The 17,664-nt window shown below is 61.7% G+C and overlaps 4 protein-coding genes across 18 annotated transcripts in view; 2 read left to right on the forward strand and 2 right to left on the reverse strand.

Annotated features, from left to right (window-relative positions):
- Window positions 1-2,881, reverse strand: TMEM276 (transmembrane protein 276). Its single transcript, XM_039846207.1, has 3 exons — window positions 2,782-2,881; window positions 948-1,543; window positions 1-776 (listed from the first exon to the last, which is right to left on the reverse strand). Exons 2-3 carry the CDS (start codon window positions 1,038-1,040, stop codon window positions 291-293), a joined length of 579 nt encoding a protein of 192 aa, XP_039702141.1. The 5' UTR covers window positions 1,041-1,543; window positions 2,782-2,881; the 3' UTR covers window positions 1-290.
- Window positions 2,055-9,140, forward strand: KIFC2 (kinesin family member C2). Of its 10 annotated transcripts, none has more exons than XM_039846142.1 (18): window positions 2,057-2,300; window positions 2,539-2,623; window positions 2,806-2,957; window positions 3,040-3,178; window positions 3,344-3,468; window positions 3,547-3,612; window positions 3,699-3,827; window positions 4,197-4,274; window positions 4,386-4,500; window positions 4,575-4,684; window positions 5,114-5,222; window positions 5,332-5,489; window positions 6,994-7,098; window positions 7,180-7,301; window positions 7,406-7,529; window positions 7,648-7,777; window positions 7,865-8,121; window positions 8,198-8,378. In XM_039846142.1, the coding sequence occupies exons 1-18, from the start codon at window positions 2,202-2,204 to the stop codon at window positions 8,228-8,230; spliced, it is 2,136 nt and encodes a 711-aa protein (XP_039702076.1). In that variant the 5' UTR covers window positions 2,057-2,201; the 3' UTR covers window positions 8,231-8,378. The 10 variants fall into 10 exon arrangements, with proteins under 10 accessions (XP_039702081.1, XP_039702075.1, XP_039702076.1 ...); XM_039846139.1 differs by having other exon boundaries at window positions 2,058-2,300; window positions 6,994-7,063; window positions 7,205-7,301; window positions 8,214-9,140; XM_039846137.1 differs by having other exon boundaries at window positions 2,059-2,300; window positions 8,214-9,140.
- FOXH1 (forkhead box H1) lies at window positions 8,741-13,678 on the reverse strand. 3 transcript variants are annotated; one of them, XM_039846172.1, is made up of 4 exons: window positions 12,689-12,927; window positions 10,579-11,277; window positions 10,170-10,274; window positions 8,741-10,066 (listed from the first exon to the last, which is right to left on the reverse strand). In XM_039846172.1, the coding sequence occupies exons 2-4, from the start codon at window positions 10,750-10,752 to the stop codon at window positions 9,272-9,274; spliced, it is 1,074 nt and encodes a 357-aa protein (XP_039702106.1). In that variant the 5' UTR covers window positions 10,753-11,277; window positions 12,689-12,927; the 3' UTR covers window positions 8,741-9,271. The 3 variants fall into 3 exon arrangements, with proteins under 3 accessions (XP_039702106.1, XP_039702107.1, XP_039702105.1); XM_039846173.1 differs by having other exon boundaries at window positions 12,861-12,925; XM_039846171.1 differs by lacking the exon at window positions 10,579-11,277 and having other exon boundaries at window positions 12,861-13,678.
- Window positions 13,008-17,664, forward strand: part of PPP1R16A (protein phosphatase 1 regulatory subunit 16A) — a 17,828-nt gene continuing 13,171 nt past the window's right edge. For 2 of the 4 annotated variants that reach the window (XM_039846163.1, XM_039846166.1), the window contains exon 1: window positions 13,010-13,127. The gene's annotated coding sequence lies outside the window, so the exon portion shown is untranslated. Of the gene's footprint in view, window positions 13,128-13,706; window positions 15,389-17,664 lie in introns of those variants that run through there. The other 2 variants (XM_039846164.1, XM_039846165.1) reach the window with 2 other exon arrangements.

Genomic DNA, 17,664 nt, shown 5'->3' on the forward strand with positions numbered 1-17,664 from the left:
TTCCTGCTGAATCCCTAAAGTTTATTGGAGACCAAGCTTTTCTCTGGATCTACAACCATGGCCTGCCCAGAATCAAGCCCCAAAGTGTGCCTAGCTATTATCTTCTTCATTCTTGTCTAGGCAGGTCCCCACCTTCCACTAGCGGAAGGGCAGACTCTGCCCTTGACCAATCATCCTGCAGCAAATCCACTTCAGAAGAGTTTATCCCTAGAGAAAGAGGACCCAGGAGTAGACCCATGGGAGGGGAGGTGGTAGCCAGGCCAGATGCCCTGCCTTGTTATCACCGACCGTCACTCCCACTGCAAGCGCTGTGTGTGCAAGGCCCGACGGTAGGCCCAACTGCCTGCAGCCAGGGCCCAGCGACAGACGTCCTCTTTGGGCAGCAGGAACAGTCTGTCCTCCTCCAGCCGGCTCAGGAGACCTGCAGCACCCAGCATCGCGCCCCCCCACATTCCATACGTGTTGGTCGTGAAAACGGCCACAATGAGGATGGTCACTGCCACCACCAGCACCACCGCCTGACCAGCCACAGATCGGCCCTCAGAGTCAAGGTGGTCACCAGCCACTGCTAGCATCATGCCTCCTCCCAGGAGCAGGTTGGCAGAGGAGCGGTCCCCATTCACCCAGTGGAAATCGAAGGCCAGAAGGGGCAGGCCTATGACAGTGGCCACCCAGTCTCCAGCAAGACAGTCTTCACCTGTGCCCAGCCCTCGGGTCAGCATGGTGGCAGCAGCCAAGGCCTGGAGCAGGAAGCCAGCAGCAGCACCTCGACTTGCCTGTCAACAGAGGGAGGGGAAGAAATGTGGGAAAAAGAGACCAGAACTTTCCTTTAAGAAGGAAAGGGTCTAGAGGTCTCATGGAAGCCTAGTACCCAGATTCACCTACTACCTGGCTAGGTCCTTGGGTTGGGAAATGGGATAGGTCCCACCCAGACCCTGTGTACTCACCTGGGCAGTGCTCACGGCTGCATGCAGAGACACCGCTCCCAGCGCCATGTGGGACAGCACCATGCTCCACTCACTCCCCGGCTTGGGTGCCATGGTACCTCCCGCAGTAGTGAGTTTGAGTAGACGAGAAGGGTCTCCTCAATTTTGGAGAATGAAAGAACGAAGAAGCCGCGACCCGGAGCCCTAAGGGCGGCTCTCCAGGTCTCCCAGTTTCGAGAGACCCATTTCTAAATGTTGAGATGGGTTCATCCGAAACTTTCCGGAGCTCTGAAGCCACTGGATACAACTGTGGGGAAGAAAAACCTAATTTGGCGGGGAAAAGAAAAAGCGGTGGGGGGCCTGAGTAGGCGTGAGCCCTGGGGTCCCGGAACCCAAGTGGGGGCGCCGGGCCTGCTGGAAAGGGGCGTGGAGCGCGCGTAGGCCCGCTCGGCCTGTTCCGTGGTCGGGGAGGCGTCGTCTTCGGAACCCGGCCCGGAAGAAGCGATGGCTCTCTTCAGTGGCAGCCCAGCCACGCGGCCCCAAAGCAGCAGCGAGCGGGAGACCGCAGCTCGCCTCCGGCGCGGGAACTCGCGGCCGCCGTTCCTTCCGCGCCCGTCCTGTGGAGGACCAGCACAAACAAACGAGATGAGCGAAGGCTAGAGTGGCCGAGGGCGGGGCCAGGGCGGGGCCTAGGCTAAGGGGGCGTTCTAGAAGGGCGAGCCGGGCCGACGGGGCGGGACCTGGGAGGAGGGGCTTCTGTACGACTGTAGCCGTGCCGTGGGGGTCTGTGGTGAGAGGCGGGATTGTGAGGGGAGGGGCCTGAGGAAGGGGCTGTGAAGGGAGGGGTTCTGGGAGGAGCTGTGAGAGGCCGGGCAGAAAGAGGAAGGGGCACGGCTGCGACGTGAAGGGTGAGGCTGTAAAATGAGGGGAGGTAGAACGCTCGAGACCTGACAGTTCTAAGGGCGAGAGCCGTGGGGGCCTCCGCGGAAGGCTGGGAGGAATTCCGAGAAAAGGGTGTTCGGGCGCCGTAGACGATCTCAGCCCGAGGTCTCCGAGAAGCGGGGGTGGAGGCACGGGACAGGCGCCCGGGTGCGGCCCGGGGACACCTGTCTCTGCTATCTCTATCCTCCGGCGCGCGCCCTCCGCCCGCAGGAGCTGGGCCGCGGGGGCGGATGCCCCGAGCATGCGCACCGGCTCTGCTGCGGGCGGGCGCCGAGTCCGGGTGCGGGAACCCGGGGCGGCGCGAAGCTGGGCCGACTGCCGCCCCGCGTGCCCATGTACGCCTTCTACTCTCTGCTCATCTACATCTTCTACAGCCTCTTCCGCAGGGATGGCGGGGCCGCGGCGGCCGCCGACCCCAGGGACCCCGCCCAGGTGAGCGGGGGCGGACGCTGCGCTGCCGGCGACCCCCTTCCGGAGAGAGGGTTGTGAAGGCCCGCGCAGCGTAGGTTTCCGAGGCGCTGACGCTGTGGAGGGGGCCCGTACCGCGGACCCCGTCCCTGGTGTTGAAAGCAGAGACCTCAACCCCAAACCCTTTGGCCTAGTTCCCAGAGGGAGGGAGGCCCCCAGGCTGCACGGCCTCTCCTCAGAGGCTTTCCTGCTCCTTCCCTAGAGTGCTCGCTGCAAGACGGGGGGTCGCCGGCGCGCCCCTGACCAGTCCGCCGCGGAACTGTGGACTGAGTTGACCGGCTTGGTTGGTAGGTGCTGTCATGCATCGGGAGCTCTGCGTCCCGGGGACCATGAGGGAACCCCGCCGTCCGAGACTGGGGGAGGTGTCCGTGACCTCACTGCAAGGGAGGGGCCTGGCAGGTGCCATCTGGTGGTCTACCCTCAGCACTTGCCCCAACACGCCTACCTTCTCCACTACCTGGCCTCACAGGCTGCTCTGAGTCTGAGGATGGGTCGGGACGCGGAGCGGAGGGCGGCGCGGCCGAGGTCTCCCTGGAAGAGGCTCTTGTGCGTCTTGCGGAGTTTCTCTCCGTCCAGCTGGGGGCGGAAGAGAGCTGCGAGTATCCTCTGGATCTGAGCAAGGTGAGTCGGGCTCAGAGTCCTGGCTCCCACATCCCTGTCCCCGCTCCAACCCCCTACATTCTGATTCTTATCTCCTTCGCAGCCTGGTGATGTTCCCCCGCTGTTGACCATGACTGGTCAGCTCTTGGCCCTCTTGGCGTGGATTCGGATCCCAAGGGGGAGGCAGGCCCCGCCCCAGGGAATTCAGCCAGCCTCGGGTGCGCAGGCCCCCACTCCAGCTGGTGCGTGAGAAGTAGTGAGTTGAAAAGGGAGTGTAGAGGGAATGAAGCCCACCAGAACCTGAGCGGCCTGTATGCAAGGTCCCAAGCCCCACCCTGCTCTTGAGGTGCCCCCCCACTTCAGGTCGGAGAGTTCAGTCAGTCCTAACTGAGTCTGCCCCACCCCAGGACCCACATCCCTAGAAGAAAGCCCTTCCCTTTCACTGAGAGGCGAGGCCCAGGGGCAGCAGCCGCCCCAATTGGAGGAGGACCAGAGGGCTTGGCAGCGGCTGGAGCAGCTCATCCTTGGGCAGGTGAGGGGCCCAGGAGGTACAGGGAGTGGAGGTGGGGTGGAAGGAGGTGCTCCATTCTGTACCCCTTTCCATTCCCAGCTGGAAGAGCTGAGGCAGCAGCTTGAACTGCAGGAGTTGGAGCTGGGCCGACTGCGCCTGGGAGTGGTAAGGCTACCAGTTGGGGCTCAAGGAGGGGACAGGAGAGAGGCCAGGTCTTTGAGATGACCCCAGAGAGCTTCCCTCTTCTCCAGGGGGCGACAGACTCTGAGAAGAGGGTTCAGCGTCTAACCCTGGAGAATGAGGCCTTGAAACAGAGCCTGACCCTCACTCAGGACCTCTTGAGGCACTGGGGTCCCAGCCCCTCTGCCAGGGCTCCCCAGGTATTCTGCTCCTTGGCTATCACCGTCCCTACAGTCTGGGGCTCCCACAACACTGCCTAGGCTCCCTCGGGATCTCATGCTCGCTGGGACAGAGGCTGGGGCCAGGACTGTGGCCAAGCCCTGGGAGGGTCTGTGTAAGGCAGCCCCATCAGGAATACTGGTGCCTATGAGAGAACGCATCCCCCCCTCCCCCCATGGTTCCTCCCTGTGACTGGCCCCAGGAGAGCAAGGGACTTAGGGAAAGAGCTGGGCATGGATTCCTGATGAGCTGCACCTGATTTCCATATCTGTGGAAGGGGACTGCTACAGTGCCCCTCCCCGAGGTCCCTCTGGGGTCCATACCTCACGTGGTCCCTGCCCCTCCTGTAGGAGGAGGCAGAGGCACTGGTGGCGCTCCAGGGCCAGCTTCAAGAGGCCCAGGACACCACAGAAGCTCTCCGAGTCCAGGTGGGCACTGGGCCCAGGGGCTGGGAAGACGGAGGCACTGGGAGGGGGGCGTCTGAGGCGGGGCCTGGTAAGTGCCTGTGTCCTCAGTGATGGGTGGGGTGGGTGTGGCAGCTGGGGGTGCAGGAGGTGCAGCTGCAGGGCCTTCGGGGGGCCCTCCGGCAGCTCCAGCAGGAAACTGAGCAGAACTGCCGAAGGGAGCTGCGGCAGGTGCACGGGCAGCTGGCAGGTAAGACCTGGGGCTGGGGGCTTCCGGGGAGGCCACGGGGTTTGGCGTGCCCTCACAACACCCTGCCCCACCAGGACTTCGGGCACACATGGCCAGCCTGCGTCGGGGCTGTGGGGACCTCCGAGGCCTGGTCAGCACCTTTACCCAGAGCTGTCAGGGTTCACTGAGCGAGGCCCGGGGCCAGGTCAGGACCCCTGCTCCCTCTGGCGCATGCTCTCTGGGCAATCCAGTCACTCTCCTTCCCTTCCCAGCTGCAGGGAGTTGCCTGCTGCAATGGAGGCTCTAGGCTCCGAACTGGGAAAATTTCTGTGACCCGGGCTGGGATTTTACTTCTGGGTCTCGTTCTTTGTCCTGTGTAAACTGGGGTGACAGTGACTTTTTCAGGCCTGTTAAGAGCCCAGAGAAGACATGGTGTCCTTGCCCACAGTCCTCCGGATTCTTGGTCCCCATCCTTGGCTCAATGAATGATGCCCCCAGGGCCCAAAGCTGCCAACAATTGTGGGTTACTACAGCTGGTGGCCATGTGGTGGCTGCATATTGCCCTCCGCACCCTACCCCGCCCCAGCTCCTTGGCTGTCCATCCAGTACTTTCTTCATATCCCTGCTCCCCCAGGTATCCTGGGCCCTGGGGGCACTGTCAGCCAGTGGGGCTGGAACGCAGCTCCCCCAGGAGCAGCAGGGGTCCCCAAGTGGATGCCCAGGGCGGCTGCTGGAGCTCAAGGGTATGGCTGGCTTGGGGAGCGCAGGGTGGTGCGGGCAGGCCTGGGGAAGGGGGCCCTCTCCTTGGTTCTGGGCCCGGCAGGCAGTCTACTGACCTGATCGCCACCCCAGGAAATATCCGTGTGCTGTGTCGGCTGAGGCCAGGGACACCCTCCAGCCTGGTGAGCTCGGAGCCCGGCCCGGGCGGCACTGTCACCACCTGCTATCGAGGGCACCAGCACCGCTTCCGCCTGGACTGGGTCTTTCCTCCAGATGCTAGCCAGGAGGAGGTGATGCTCTACCCTTATAGCTGTGTTGATCGTCTCTTGGAGTTCCTGGGACCCCCAGGGCTCTGGTCCCCTTCCGTGTCCTGGCTAAATTCCAGTAAGGAGGGAAGAGGAGGTCTGGGAGGCAGGTCTGGCAGTGGAGCTGGGCACCTCCTTTCCTTTCAGGGCTTTCCCTTTGTCCCCTCACCAAGCTCTGCAGGCCCAGGGGAAACATCTGCTGGCTTAGACAGGAAGGTTAACACTTCCACAAATAATTTTTCGCTGGGAAACTGGGAAAACGAACCTGTCTGAGGTGACGATCGCTGCTCAGGCAGAGCTGGCCGTGGAGCGCGGCTGGGGTGCTGCTGTGGTGGGGAGAGCTGGGACCTCCTTCGCCCCAGCTTCACTGGCTGCCCACTCACAGCCTGCTGTCTACAGTCGGCCAGCTGGGAGGGCAGGCGCCCCCTCCCTTGCTTGGTGGCAGAGGGGGTGCTGGAGCAGACCCCCCCTACTGTCCAACCCAGCCCCCCACCACCCTGTTTCGCACTCGCTCTGTGACACACAGACTTTGCCACAAGAGCTGCCATAGCTCAGGAAACAGGCGCATACCTGGGAGGGGCCAGGTATCGGGCAGAGCCGGCAGACTCAGAGCCCTGCTGGCCTCAAGGGACCATGGTGTGATGATCACCCGGTGGGTGGCCAGGGGTCTCCCCAAACTCTGCGGCACCACAGCTGTTCTCCACCGTGTACTACCCTGGGGCCACAGCCCTGGACAGGGCCCTCCATTCTACATGTCTGAGTAAAGGAGCCTGAGGGAGGCATTTACCACGCAGTCCCGCACATGAGTCTCGTATCTCTGCGATGGCACCGGTCATCCCCAATGCTTCCTTCCAGTTATAGAATCTTAGTGACTTCATTAGCAATTTTGCCCTCACTTCATGCACAAGTGACAGCCCACTCAGTCACTACCCACCTTCTGGGCATGGAAGCTGGCCATGTTATTGCTCTAAAGGCCGCTGTTGGTGTCCAGTTGCCAACAAGACACAAGCCCCAGACCCCTCTCCCTCTCAGCAGCCTCCCTGCACCCTTCCAGGGCCCACGTTCCAGCAATCCTGGGGGCCACCGTCCCCCACACCCTCCGCACAGGGCCTTTCTGGGCTCATCCCTTTGACACAGGGTGCTCTTCAACCTTCATGACAGATGTCACTGTGGTGCTCACCACACATGCATGGAAAAATGACTTGCCTCCAGTCATACCCTGGGGCTTGAACCTGGCAGTCTGGGCTCTTGACTGCTGCTCCCCTGGGCCCCAAGTGGTCCCGTCAGGACTCCAATACTGGCCATCGCCTGCTCCCACTTCCTGTCGTACTCCTCTTCTTTGCCTGGCAAATTCTTGCACATGCTACCATCTCCAGGGAGCCTTCTCTGCCTTCCAGCGAGCTCCCCCAGAGCCATCCTCCCAGGGGAATCAGCTTGACTCACACTTTGCCCAGGCCCGGGGCTCAGGAGCCTCCCCCCATATCCCTAGGTCTTCAGGGAGCTGGAGCCCACTGTGCTGTCCTGTCTCCGAGGCTACAGTGTCTGCATTTTCACCTATGGTCAGACGGGGACCGGGAAGACCTACAGCATGGAGGTGGGAAGGTGGGGCTCTGGGTGGCTCCTGGGTCCAGGGACTGGGATGTGAGCCCGATGTGGCACCCCACACCGTCCCCAGGGCCCACCTGAGGACCCTGGCATAGCTCCTAGGGCACTGCAGTCACTGTTCCGGGAGATGAGGACAGGAGGGCAGCACCGTGTGACGCTCAGCATGGTGGAGATCTACAACGAGGCTGTCAGGTCAGGGCTGTGCCAGGGCTGCCTCCTGCCAGCCCTCTCTGGCCCCTGGCCCTTCCACCCCCTCCCCCAAGAACCGGGAACCAAGCCTTCCCCTTTCTCACCAGGGACCTCCTAGCCCCAGGGCCTCCCGAGCGTCTGGCTGTGAGACAGGGCCCAGCAAGCCAGGGAGGAATCCAGGTGGCTGGCCTCACCTACTGGGACGTGCCCAACCTGGAGACGCTGCACCAGGTAAGGCTGCCCAGTGGGCCGTGCATTCCTCCAAGGCCCCGCCCCGTGCTTGCGCCCGCGGGTGTGAACCCTGGGACAGCGCCTTGCAGCAGGACAGCCTTGTGGCCGCACCCTCCAGATGCTGAGCTTGGGGAGGAGCAACCGGGCTACCGCCGCCACCGCCATGAACCAGCACAGCTCGCGCTCACACGCACTGGTCACGCTGACGCTGCGCGCGGCGTCCCCTCTGCGCGGCTCAGGCACCGCAGGTACCACGGCCTGCGCCATGCCCTGCAGGGGGCCTCGCCACGCGGGAGACTGGCGCCCCCTCCACGTGGGTTCGCTCGCCCCTGCAGGCACGCTGCACCTGGTGGACCTGGCTGGATCCGAGCGTGCCTGGAAGGCGGGGGCGGTCTGCTCGGCGCGGGGAGACCCTGACAGCGCCCAGCGTCTGCGGGAGGCCCGGACCATCAACCGCTCGCTGCTGGCACTGGGAGGCGTAATGGCCGCGCTGCGAGCCCGCCGACCACACGTGCCCTTCCGCGATTCGCAGCTCACGCGCCTGCTGCAGCCCGCGCTCGGCCCTGGCGCCACCGCGGTGCTACTGCTGCAGGTGAGCGCCGCGGCGGGGGCGGGGCCCGGGAGGGTGTTTTGCATGCCAGGCACCACCCACTTCCGCGGTCCACCAGCACCACTTCCCCGCAGATCTCCACGCGGCCTGAGGACCTCGGCGAGACCGTGTGCTCACTCAAGTTCGCCGAGCGAGTGGGCCAAGTGGAGTTGGGGCCGGCCCAGCGCCGTAGGGCCCCGCGTTCCGGGACGCCCTCCTCCCTCAGCACCGATACACCACTCACCGGGACCCCCTGCACCCCGACACCGTCCCCAGGCAGCCCGCCAAGCCCCGGCCCTGACAGCGGCTCCAGCTCGGCCCTCGCCCCGCCAGAGGACCTGCCCTCTTAGTCCTGCCCAAGGAATCTGGGGTGGCGCCTCTGCCGGCAGAGGCAGCAAAATCCTTGAACACCCACAACCTCTTTGACCTCTGGGGCTCATTGCCCGCCCCGCTACCCCCACACACACTGCGAGGAAGAGCGCTCCGCCAGGGGGAACAATTGCCTGCCCCCTGGGCCAGGCCCTCGGCTCTCTCCTTATCACCATTTGCTGTTATCACAGCACAGCAGGGGATCCCAGAGCTGCCCAGTCACCACCCCCGCCACCAAAAATCAGACTTGGCATTAAAATGTCGTCCGTTCCTTTACTGTACTCTTCCCCACTACCACCACCGAACCAGGTATGGTACTCATTCCCTATGCCCTTTCCCCAAAAAGGTGCTACCTCCTTCCGAGACAGCTGAGGGAGGCTCGGACTTCTGGCTGGAGCAGCCATGAGGTTTTCCCTCCCCCAGCCCAGAGCCAGGGGAGGGGAGGTGACAGATGGTGATGGATGGATGGGTAGACAGAGGGCCAGAGAAGGTGGGACCAGGAAGGGGACAGGAAGGGCTACTCTAAGTGGAGCCTGCTCCTCCCAGCCTTGCCTCCAGGGTAGGAGAGGCATGACTGACCCTCAGGGCCAGGGTGGTGCCCACCTGGACAGCAGCCCTTTGTGGGGTAGGCTAATAAACGTTGCGGACTCTCAGCATGGCTGGTGCCTGGTGTTTCAAGAGTGCTGTGGCCACAGACACCTCTTGGTCCTCTTGGCCTTGGTTCTCCCTCAACAAACTCATGGTGACAGGAGAGGGTGGGAGAGGAAAGTGGCCTGTGTCCTCCTCACAAGCTGTACCAGGAGAGGAGCCAGCCTGGGGTGGGAGCAGTCAGTTCCCGGGGGTGGCTAACCCACACATCATAGATGCTCTTGTTGGGTGGCACGCCCTGGAAGAGGGCATCCAGATCCCAGAGCAGTCCTGGGGGGCTGTGGGTTTCAGGGGCCATCCCCCAGTAGGCTTGGCTGGCTGAGGGTGGGCACTGGGGGCAGGAGGTGGGTGGTAGTGGGGCCAAAGGCATTACCACATTGGGGGTATAGATGGGCAAGTAGGAGGTGGGTAGCTGCCCCCAAAGTGAGGCCCCGTGACCCCCACTGGATAGTCCTCCAGGGTCTGGGGTACCCTGCAGTAAGTGGAGGGGCCAGGCTCTGGGCTCAGGGGAGAGAGGTGAAGGCCTGCTGGATCCCCCCTGAGAAGTCTCCCCCTCTGCTCTCATGGTCCCGGGGAGAGGGCAGAGGGGCCACAGAGGCCTCTCAGAGGGCAGGGGCGGTGTGGACACCACCTCCTCCTTACTTGTCAAGGAACCCACCCGGCCTGGACTGCTCTGTGGTGTGCCCTCCACTGGATCCCCCAGCAGAGACTTTATGCTGAAGCCTTCGCTGGGCGGCCTGGGCGGTCGGTAGGGCCGGCCATGCAGCACATAGGGGCTCAGGTCCTTGGCGAAGGCCCCTCGTGCTCCCCTGCTTTGCCAGCGCCGGCATAGGGCCGTGTTCTGCAGCCGCAGCGCCTCGGCGGGAATTAGGCTCACGTCGACAGCCCAGAAGTTGCCCTTGGCCTTGGGCTTCGTAGGATCCTTGGGCACCTGGTTGGGGGCGCAAACTTAGTGGGGCCGCGAACCTGGATACTCGGAATTTCCGCCCCCGCCCCCGGCTCCAGCTCCGGCTCCGACCCTCGCCCAGCCCCACCTTGCGGAAGCATCGGTTGGAGGAGAGGTTGTGGCGGATGGAGTCCTTCCAGCCCTCGTAGTCGTCCCTGAAGAAGGGGAACACAGCCTGGACCTGACGGATGATCTGAAACCACAGGGAGGCCGGCAGGCACCGTGAGCCTGGGCGCGGATGGGGGCAGCGCCGCCCCTCCCCCACAGCCGGGCTCGGTGCGCGCCTGCCTGCTCCCCCAATACCTCTGAGCCCGAAGGAGAAGAGGGCTACCGGGAAGGGTCCTGCATGAGTACCTCCGCTCTGTCCCGGGGTGCCCAGGCCAGGACCGGCCGTACTGGCATAGATATAGCTGGGTAGGGCCAGGTGGGGGTGAGGCCGGAACCTGAGCCTGGGAGTAGGTGGGGGACGGGTCTGGGGGAAGGTCTGATCCTCTCACCTGGGCCAGCTTCAGCCTGCGGGAAGGTGCAGCCTGGATCACCAGGGCGATCATGGCCAAGTAGGTGTAGGGGGGCTTGTCATGCCGCAGGTATCTCTTTTTCCTCCTCTTGGGTGGCTGGGAGGGCGAGTCTGCCCCTGGGAGCACCAGGCGCGGGGTGCTGCAGGGCCCCATTAAGTGGAGGCCCTCAACGTGGGCAAGCGGCCTGGCCCAGTGGAGGGCGCAGGGCAATGGGGCAGTGTGATGAGGCAGGGCCAGGGCCAGGGCCTGAGGCCGGGTGGGGGCAGGCGGGCCGGGCCCTTTATCATTCGGATGGAAGGGGGAGGGGAGGCAAAGGGAGGGTGGAATACAGCAGTGGGGGAGGGGAGCATGCAGAGGGCTGCCACAATTAGCAGGTTTCGGTTAATCTGGAAGGGAGGGGCAGGGAAGATTCCAGTGGGGGTTGCAGGCGGCCACCCAGGCCTCATTTCTCACCCCTGGGCTGCCTTCGGCACCCCCTACAAGCTGGAAGGAAAAGCCCCTGGAAGGAGCCCATGACCCACAGTTACTTTATCAGTCTGTCTGGGCTCAGTCGTAGACTCCCATTTAACAGACTGGAAAGTGATTTGTACTAGCCAAGCTGCCAAGGATGGGTGGGGCCTACTCAGAGTTCAAGGCCAAGCAGCTAGAAAGATCTGAGTGGTGCTCTGGGAGGGCTTCCTGGAGGAAAATTCAGGAACAAAGGAGGTACACAGTTGACTCAAGCGATTTCCCCAGGGGCTGCTGCAGGGCCTCTGTGAGTTCCCCAGGCCCCAGAGGCCACCTTCCTCCCCTCTTGGTGTCTATCATCAGTGGTTCCTGGGAGCTGACTGCCCTGATTATTTAACTGTGCACCTAACTAACTGGCCCTGGGTGAACTGGACCTGCGGACTTCTTGGAAGCAGGCTTGCCTCCCTTCTCCTCTTTTGGTCCCCTGGGCCCAGATGCTCTGGGGGTTCCCCCGAGGAGGCGGCCTCTCATTCCTCAGGGGCACTCAGGCAGTGCCCCCAGGAGAGCCTTCAAGGACCACCTGGCTCCACCCTGGGTGGAAGAGAGTGCAGGTGTTGTGTGGGTACACAGGAAGGGCTCACCAGGCAGCCACAGGGCTCTGTGGCTTAGTCTAGAAGGAGGAAGGTGTTCCTCAGACTGGTGGAGGCTGGCCTAAGTGGACGGGGACACTCTAGGAGAGGGAGTGGAGGCTCAGGTAGGGGAAGCCTGAGGGTCCAGCACCCTGTGCTTGGGCCTGCTCACAGCCTCTGAGGGCTTTAGCAGGGATGGGACCTGACCCTAAGGTGTGGTCCTAGAAAAAATGTGTCTGGCAGCTGCCCAGAGACTTACCAGTCCTCCTAACTCCCAGACCCTCTTCTGTCCCCTCACCTCCTCCCTGGCTATCTGGTCTGTGGCTCTGCTCCTCAAGTCACTCAGCGCCTGTGCTCTGTACCCTGCTTGGAAGCCCAGGTACTCCCCCGTATATACCAGGCAAGGGGAATCAGGCCCAGGCACTTGCAGTGGTGGGTGGTGTTGGTACCAGGGCCCCCTGACCTGAGGGAGGTCGGGGGAGCAGAGACACACTTTATATCGCTTTACTCCAAGAATTCAGCTTTTCTCGTGCAGCCCCCTTCCCCCATTTTTTCCTTAAAGAGCTGAAAATCTGCAGCACACAGTGGGTGTCCAGCTCATGCTGAGGCACCCACGAAAGCGATGAATGATGGATGCACTGGAGGAGGAAGCGTGGGGCGGAGATGGATACCACGCTGTTCCCTCCACTATCTCCAACTCTCCCTTGGACGTCACCTGGTTTCCTCTGAACTCCTGTCACCTGCTCAACTCTTTTCCATTCCTAGGGCTCTGGTTGAAGGGGTTCTTGTGTCTCACCAGGCTGTCACTACCTATGGCCTCCTAGCTCCGCTCTGTCAGCAAAGAGGTCTCTTTCTCCTACATGTCTTAAGTCACCCTTTCTCCCACACTGGCCTTCCCTTGCTTCCGGATAAAGCCCAGCTCCTTGGTTTGGCGTTCAAGACTCCTTGTGTGTGACTACTCATCTCTGACCACACTCCCCCAACCCCCACTCTCAGCCCTACTAAACCATCACCTCAACTGCTTCCCATTGCTCCAGGGCACTGGGTCCTTCCACCTTTGCGCATGCTGTTCCCTCGGCCCGGGCTGCCTCTGCTTTGTCGGGTGAACGCCTGCCCTTCCTTAATGTCCAGCACAGATGACCGCCCTCCTGGGAGCCGTTTGACTACTTGCCCTTCCCGCCCCACCTGCGCCCCTTCCACGCCAAGGACGTCCCTTCCACAGCGAGGTTCGCAAGGTACGGCAGTCGCTCTGTGCAGGCCCCGCCCCCGGACCGCGCGATCCCGCCCCCGGCTCCCACCGGGCGCCGCGGCTTCCGGCTCTGGGCCGCGCGGGCCGGAAGTGTAGCGTTGCCATGGCAAGGGCCGGGCGCGGGGCCCGCCCCTGCGGCGCCCGGAGGAGCGCCGAGCTGACTGACCGGTGGACCGGATCCGATCGACTGCACGAGGCGGAAGGTGAGGCTCAGACTTCCGGGACCTGCGGAGGGAAGAAGGCTGAGCCCCGGGGGGAGCGGGGCGGCCGAGCCCCGGGGGAGCGGAGCGGTGGGACCCGGGGGAGCGGGGAGGCCGGGCCCCGAAGAGCGGGGAGCGAGGAGGCCGAGCTGAACTGAGAGAGGGAAAAAGTGGACTCAGAGACCAGCTGAGGGGGCGGAGGCGGGGCCCAGGTGGGGTGTCCTCAGGAGACGTAAGTGGCCGGCACAGGGAGGCCAGAGCAGAAGTCTCTACAGGACTGGCTTCAGAAGTGACCGGCCGGAAGGCCAGCAGGAGGAAGGGCCTTTCCCGGTGTGGAATGGTTTGCATTCTTGCAGCTTATGGGTCAGGCGGAAGCACCAGGATTATCTACTTTTTGGCAGGACGTTCAGGCTTGGCCTGGGCTGTGGAGGCGGGTTGGAGGAGAACCTGGAGCCTCTCTGGAAAGTCTCTTAAACTTTCAGGCGCCCAGCGACCTCACTTGTAGTGTGGGGGTCCTGGGCACCTCACAGATGGGGGTCCGGATGAGAAGTACTAAGTGAGGTGTTGCATACCCGGCCCTGTGCTGTGCAGGGCGTTCCCTTGGGTGGTTTGGACTCCTGCTGCCCTGGCCGAAGGCTGCGGTGACCCTGGGATTACTCCCCAGGGCTGCAGAGGGGAGGCGTGTTCGGAGGCATTCCAAAGACCAGCCCTCTCCAAATCCCTGAGCCTGCCTTTTCTCCTTGGGCCTTTAAGTTGGGGTGCAGCTGGCCGTGGGGGCACCCCAGTACTCTTAATGTCTATCTTGGCCCAGCAGCAAGCCTTCCTGGGCACGTGCGCCCCCACAGCCTCCCTGCGAGGTTGGGTTTCTCCGAGGGAAGTGTGAAGAAGCCTCATGCCGAGCTCTGCCACGTAGTCCACTCTAGAGGGCACCAAGGGGCCCCAGACCGGGGCCCGGTGTCCTCAGGGGCTGATAGCTGCTTGGAGGCGCCTGTGCAGAGGTCGGCTCCTTGCCCCTCTTGTGATGGAAGAGTGTGGCCTTGGAAGGTCAGCTGCCTGCCCCGCTCCCCCAAGCCCTTGCTCAGAGCCGGCATGGGGAAGAGAAGCACTAGCAGGCCTCGCTTCCCTCCTGACGCCTGTCTGCAGCGGCTCCTTGCCTGCTCTCCACTGGCCGGTCCCGGACTCAGCCAGCTAGGGGTGTGCCTAGCTGGCTGGCGCCTAGGAAGGGGGCTCTTATGTCTGTGGGCTCAACATTGGGGTCTGCGTTCCAGGGGTTTCTGCACCTCTGCTCCCACTGGGTCCCACTGTGTGCACTTTGGGAACCTGCGTCTCAGGCAAACCCTCGGTGACCCAGCACGCTGTGCCTCCGTCACAGTCTGCCTGGTAACCAGAGCAAGACGTCTGGGTGGCAGTTCCAGGCTCTTAAAACCCCTGGCCCCGGCTTTCCCGCCCCTCCTTCAGCCAGACAGCCAGGCTGCAGCAGCTGCCCCCGGCCTGTCTTCTTGGCCCCATCAGGCCTGTTCCTTCATCCTTCTCACCTCAGCCAGAGAGCGTGACCTGAAATACAATCTGACTCTCGTTCTCTCCTCTGAGCCCTTTCTCACTGACTTCGGGGTCACGTGCGCCGGTCTTTGCACTAGCCCCTCTTCTGCCCCCTGACCCCAGCGGTCACTGCTCCATGCGTGTGCCGTGTACCCCCACACTGAACCCCTGTGGGTGGTGGAAGGGAGAGAGCAAATCCCCCCCCCCCAGGCTCTGTGGTGTCAGTGGAGAACGGGGCCAGAGCATGGGGAAGTGTGGCTCTGCAGACATCCGCGGGGGGGCGGGGGGTGACCTGAGGAGGACGACGCTCGGCTGCCGCCGGTGCCATGAGGCCTGATGGTGGGATTGGATTCTGGGCTTTTTCTTTCCTTGGCAGCCGTAACAAACTGGACAGATGGGTGCGGGCAGAGGAGGGCATGGGCGGTGGGGCCGCAGAAGTCCTGCTATGAAGGAGCCGAAGGGATTGGGGTCAGCTTGGATGGCGTGGAGCAGAGAGCCAGAGCACTGGCCTCAGGTGGGGTGTCTGGCTGCAAGGCGGAGGTGGACAGCCGGGTGGTGCTTCCACAAAAGGTCTCGAAGGGGCTCGAGTCCTGCCCCGTTCAGCCCTTCTTGCTGTGCCGGATTCCTGTGACCTCAGCCATTCTTCCTTCTCGCTCCTGCTGCTTCGCTGATTTTGTGTGACATGCACTATAAGTTCCTAGGACCTGCTCCTGTTTTGGAAGGAGGTGAGGATGGCGTGCATGCAGGTGACCTCCAGGGAGACTCCAGGACCAGATGCAGGGTCGGCCTTGTGCAGAGCCTCCCCAGTCACTGCTGGGCCTCCCGTGTTTCCTTTGGGTGAAGCTGCAGGTGGGTGGGCAGTGGATGTGTCACCATGGCCCGTGCTGCATCTCAGTGCTGAGCCCAGCCCTGACACAACCTTTCCATCAGAGCAGCTCAGCCACCAGCTCAGTCTCCTGTGTCACCTTGTGGGACCCCCCCCAGGACCCCAGTTACTGACTGCCTCTTGCAAGTCAGACTCTGGGCCCAGCTCTCAGGACACATGGTGTGTCAAACATTAAAATAGGGTGGAGAGATGGAGAGTGGCAGGGTGACTACAAAAGACCCCCTAGGAGGTCACATTTAAATTGTGACCAGCATTACAAAGGGCAGCTTGCTGTCCTGAGAGCTGGCGGGAGAGCTTTCTGCACAGGAGGAACAGCACATGCCAGGTGGGAGTGGCGGGGCAGGGGACAGGGCCACACACATCCTGTGAAGGGCCACAAGTAAATATCAGGCTCTGTAGGCCACGTGGTCCCTGTCGTAGCCACATAGCTCTGCCATTTTGTGGACAGGCACCCACAGGCAGTCTGTAAGTGAACGCTCTGTTCCGACATTTGAATTTCATGTCATTTTTATGTGTCACAAGAGTTCATCCATTTTTCCCTCAATAATTAAAACACATGAAAGCCATTGTTTGCTCATGGGCCACACGAAAGCAGACGGCAGGCCATAGTCCGCTGACCGACCCCTGTGCCAGACGCCAGAGATGCCCTGTGTCTAACCCCTTGAAGCCTCGCGAGAGCCTGAAAGGGAAGCGCTGGTACCACCGCACTGGCAGGCGAGGGGACCGAGAGGAGGGCAGGGACTGACCGATGCCCCCACCAGCTGGTTGCGGAGGGTCCGCCGGAGCAGGAGGCCGCTGAGTGGGCAGTTGGGCGGGACGCTGGGGGGAGATGGCACGGAAGCAGGCTCGGCCATGCACGGTTTGGAGGCCAGGGCAAAACTTTGGAATTGTATACTTTTGTTGTTTACGTTATTGAGATACAGCATCCCTATTTTAAGTGTATAGTTTGGTGGATTTTGATAGATGTGCACATCCTGGTAAACACCAGAGTCAGATGTAGAGCCTTTGTGTCGCCCTGAAAGTTCCCTCTGCACCCAGTCAGTCCTCCCTTCACCTGGCCCCGGGCACCCTTGTCTGCTTTCTGATTCTGTAGATTCAGTGTCTCAGAGTTTCACTTGAGTGAGATCACGTGAACACTTTTGTGTCTAACCGCTTTCACTGGACAGCATTCTGGAAATTCGGGGGTGGCTCTCTTTCCTGTGTGGTTTGCTATTCCAGTGTGTGGGTGTCCTGCCAGCTAGCCTATGCACACACCTGTCGGGGGCATTTCGGTTCTTTCCTGTTGGGACCATTGTGAATAAAGAAAGCCACTCTGAACACTCAGGGACCCGAGTCTATGTGCGGACTTGTGCTTTATTACTGTCGGGTGGGGATGGTAGATTGAAGTGTGGTTAACGTCACGAGAAAGTGCCAAACTGCTTTCCAAAATGGCTCTACATTCATTTCACATGCCCAGCTGCTGCATATTCTCTTTAATTCGGAGTTGTCATCCTTTTAAAAGTTTAGCCTTTTTCGTGGGTGTGGAGTGGTGGCTCACAGTGGCTTTAATTTGCATTTCCCTAACGGCGCATGGTGTGGAATGTCTTTTCATGGGCTTATTTTACTGGCCATTTGTGTATCTTCTTTGTGAAGTGTATATTCAGATCTTTCACTCTTAAAAAATGGCTTGTTTGTCTTACCAACTTTTGAGAGTTCCTCTCCTCGCGGATTCGGGTGGGCGTCTCGTGGTGTACTCAGTCTGTGCTGGCCTCTGAGTTTCCACCGGTGTCTTCTGCAGCAGGTGAAGTCCTCCAGGGACTTCAATAGTGTGAAGTCTGGTTTGCCGGTTTTTCTCGTGGTGAAGGACCGTCGTCTTCCGTGTGGGGCCCGGTCGTCCCAGCACCGTGTCTCGAAGACCGTCCTTCCTCTTAGTGTCACCTTAGCGCCCTGTGGGAGATCAGCCGACAGCGTGCGTGTGAGTCTGCTTCTGGAGTCTGTTTTATTCATTGATCTTACGCTAACATCACACAGATTTGATTGCTGTAACTTTATGTCTTGAGGTCAAGTACTATGAATTCTCCATCTTGGTTTCTCTTTTTCAAGTCATTTGGGCTCTTCAAGATGTTATACAGTTCT

The sequence above is a fragment of the Pteropus medius genome, unplaced genomic scaffold, assembly GCF_902729225.1.
Source record: "Pteropus medius unplaced genomic scaffold, Ma_sr-lr_union100, whole genome shotgun sequence".
Lineage (NCBI taxonomy): Eukaryota > Metazoa > Chordata > Mammalia > Chiroptera > Pteropodidae > Pteropus > Pteropus medius.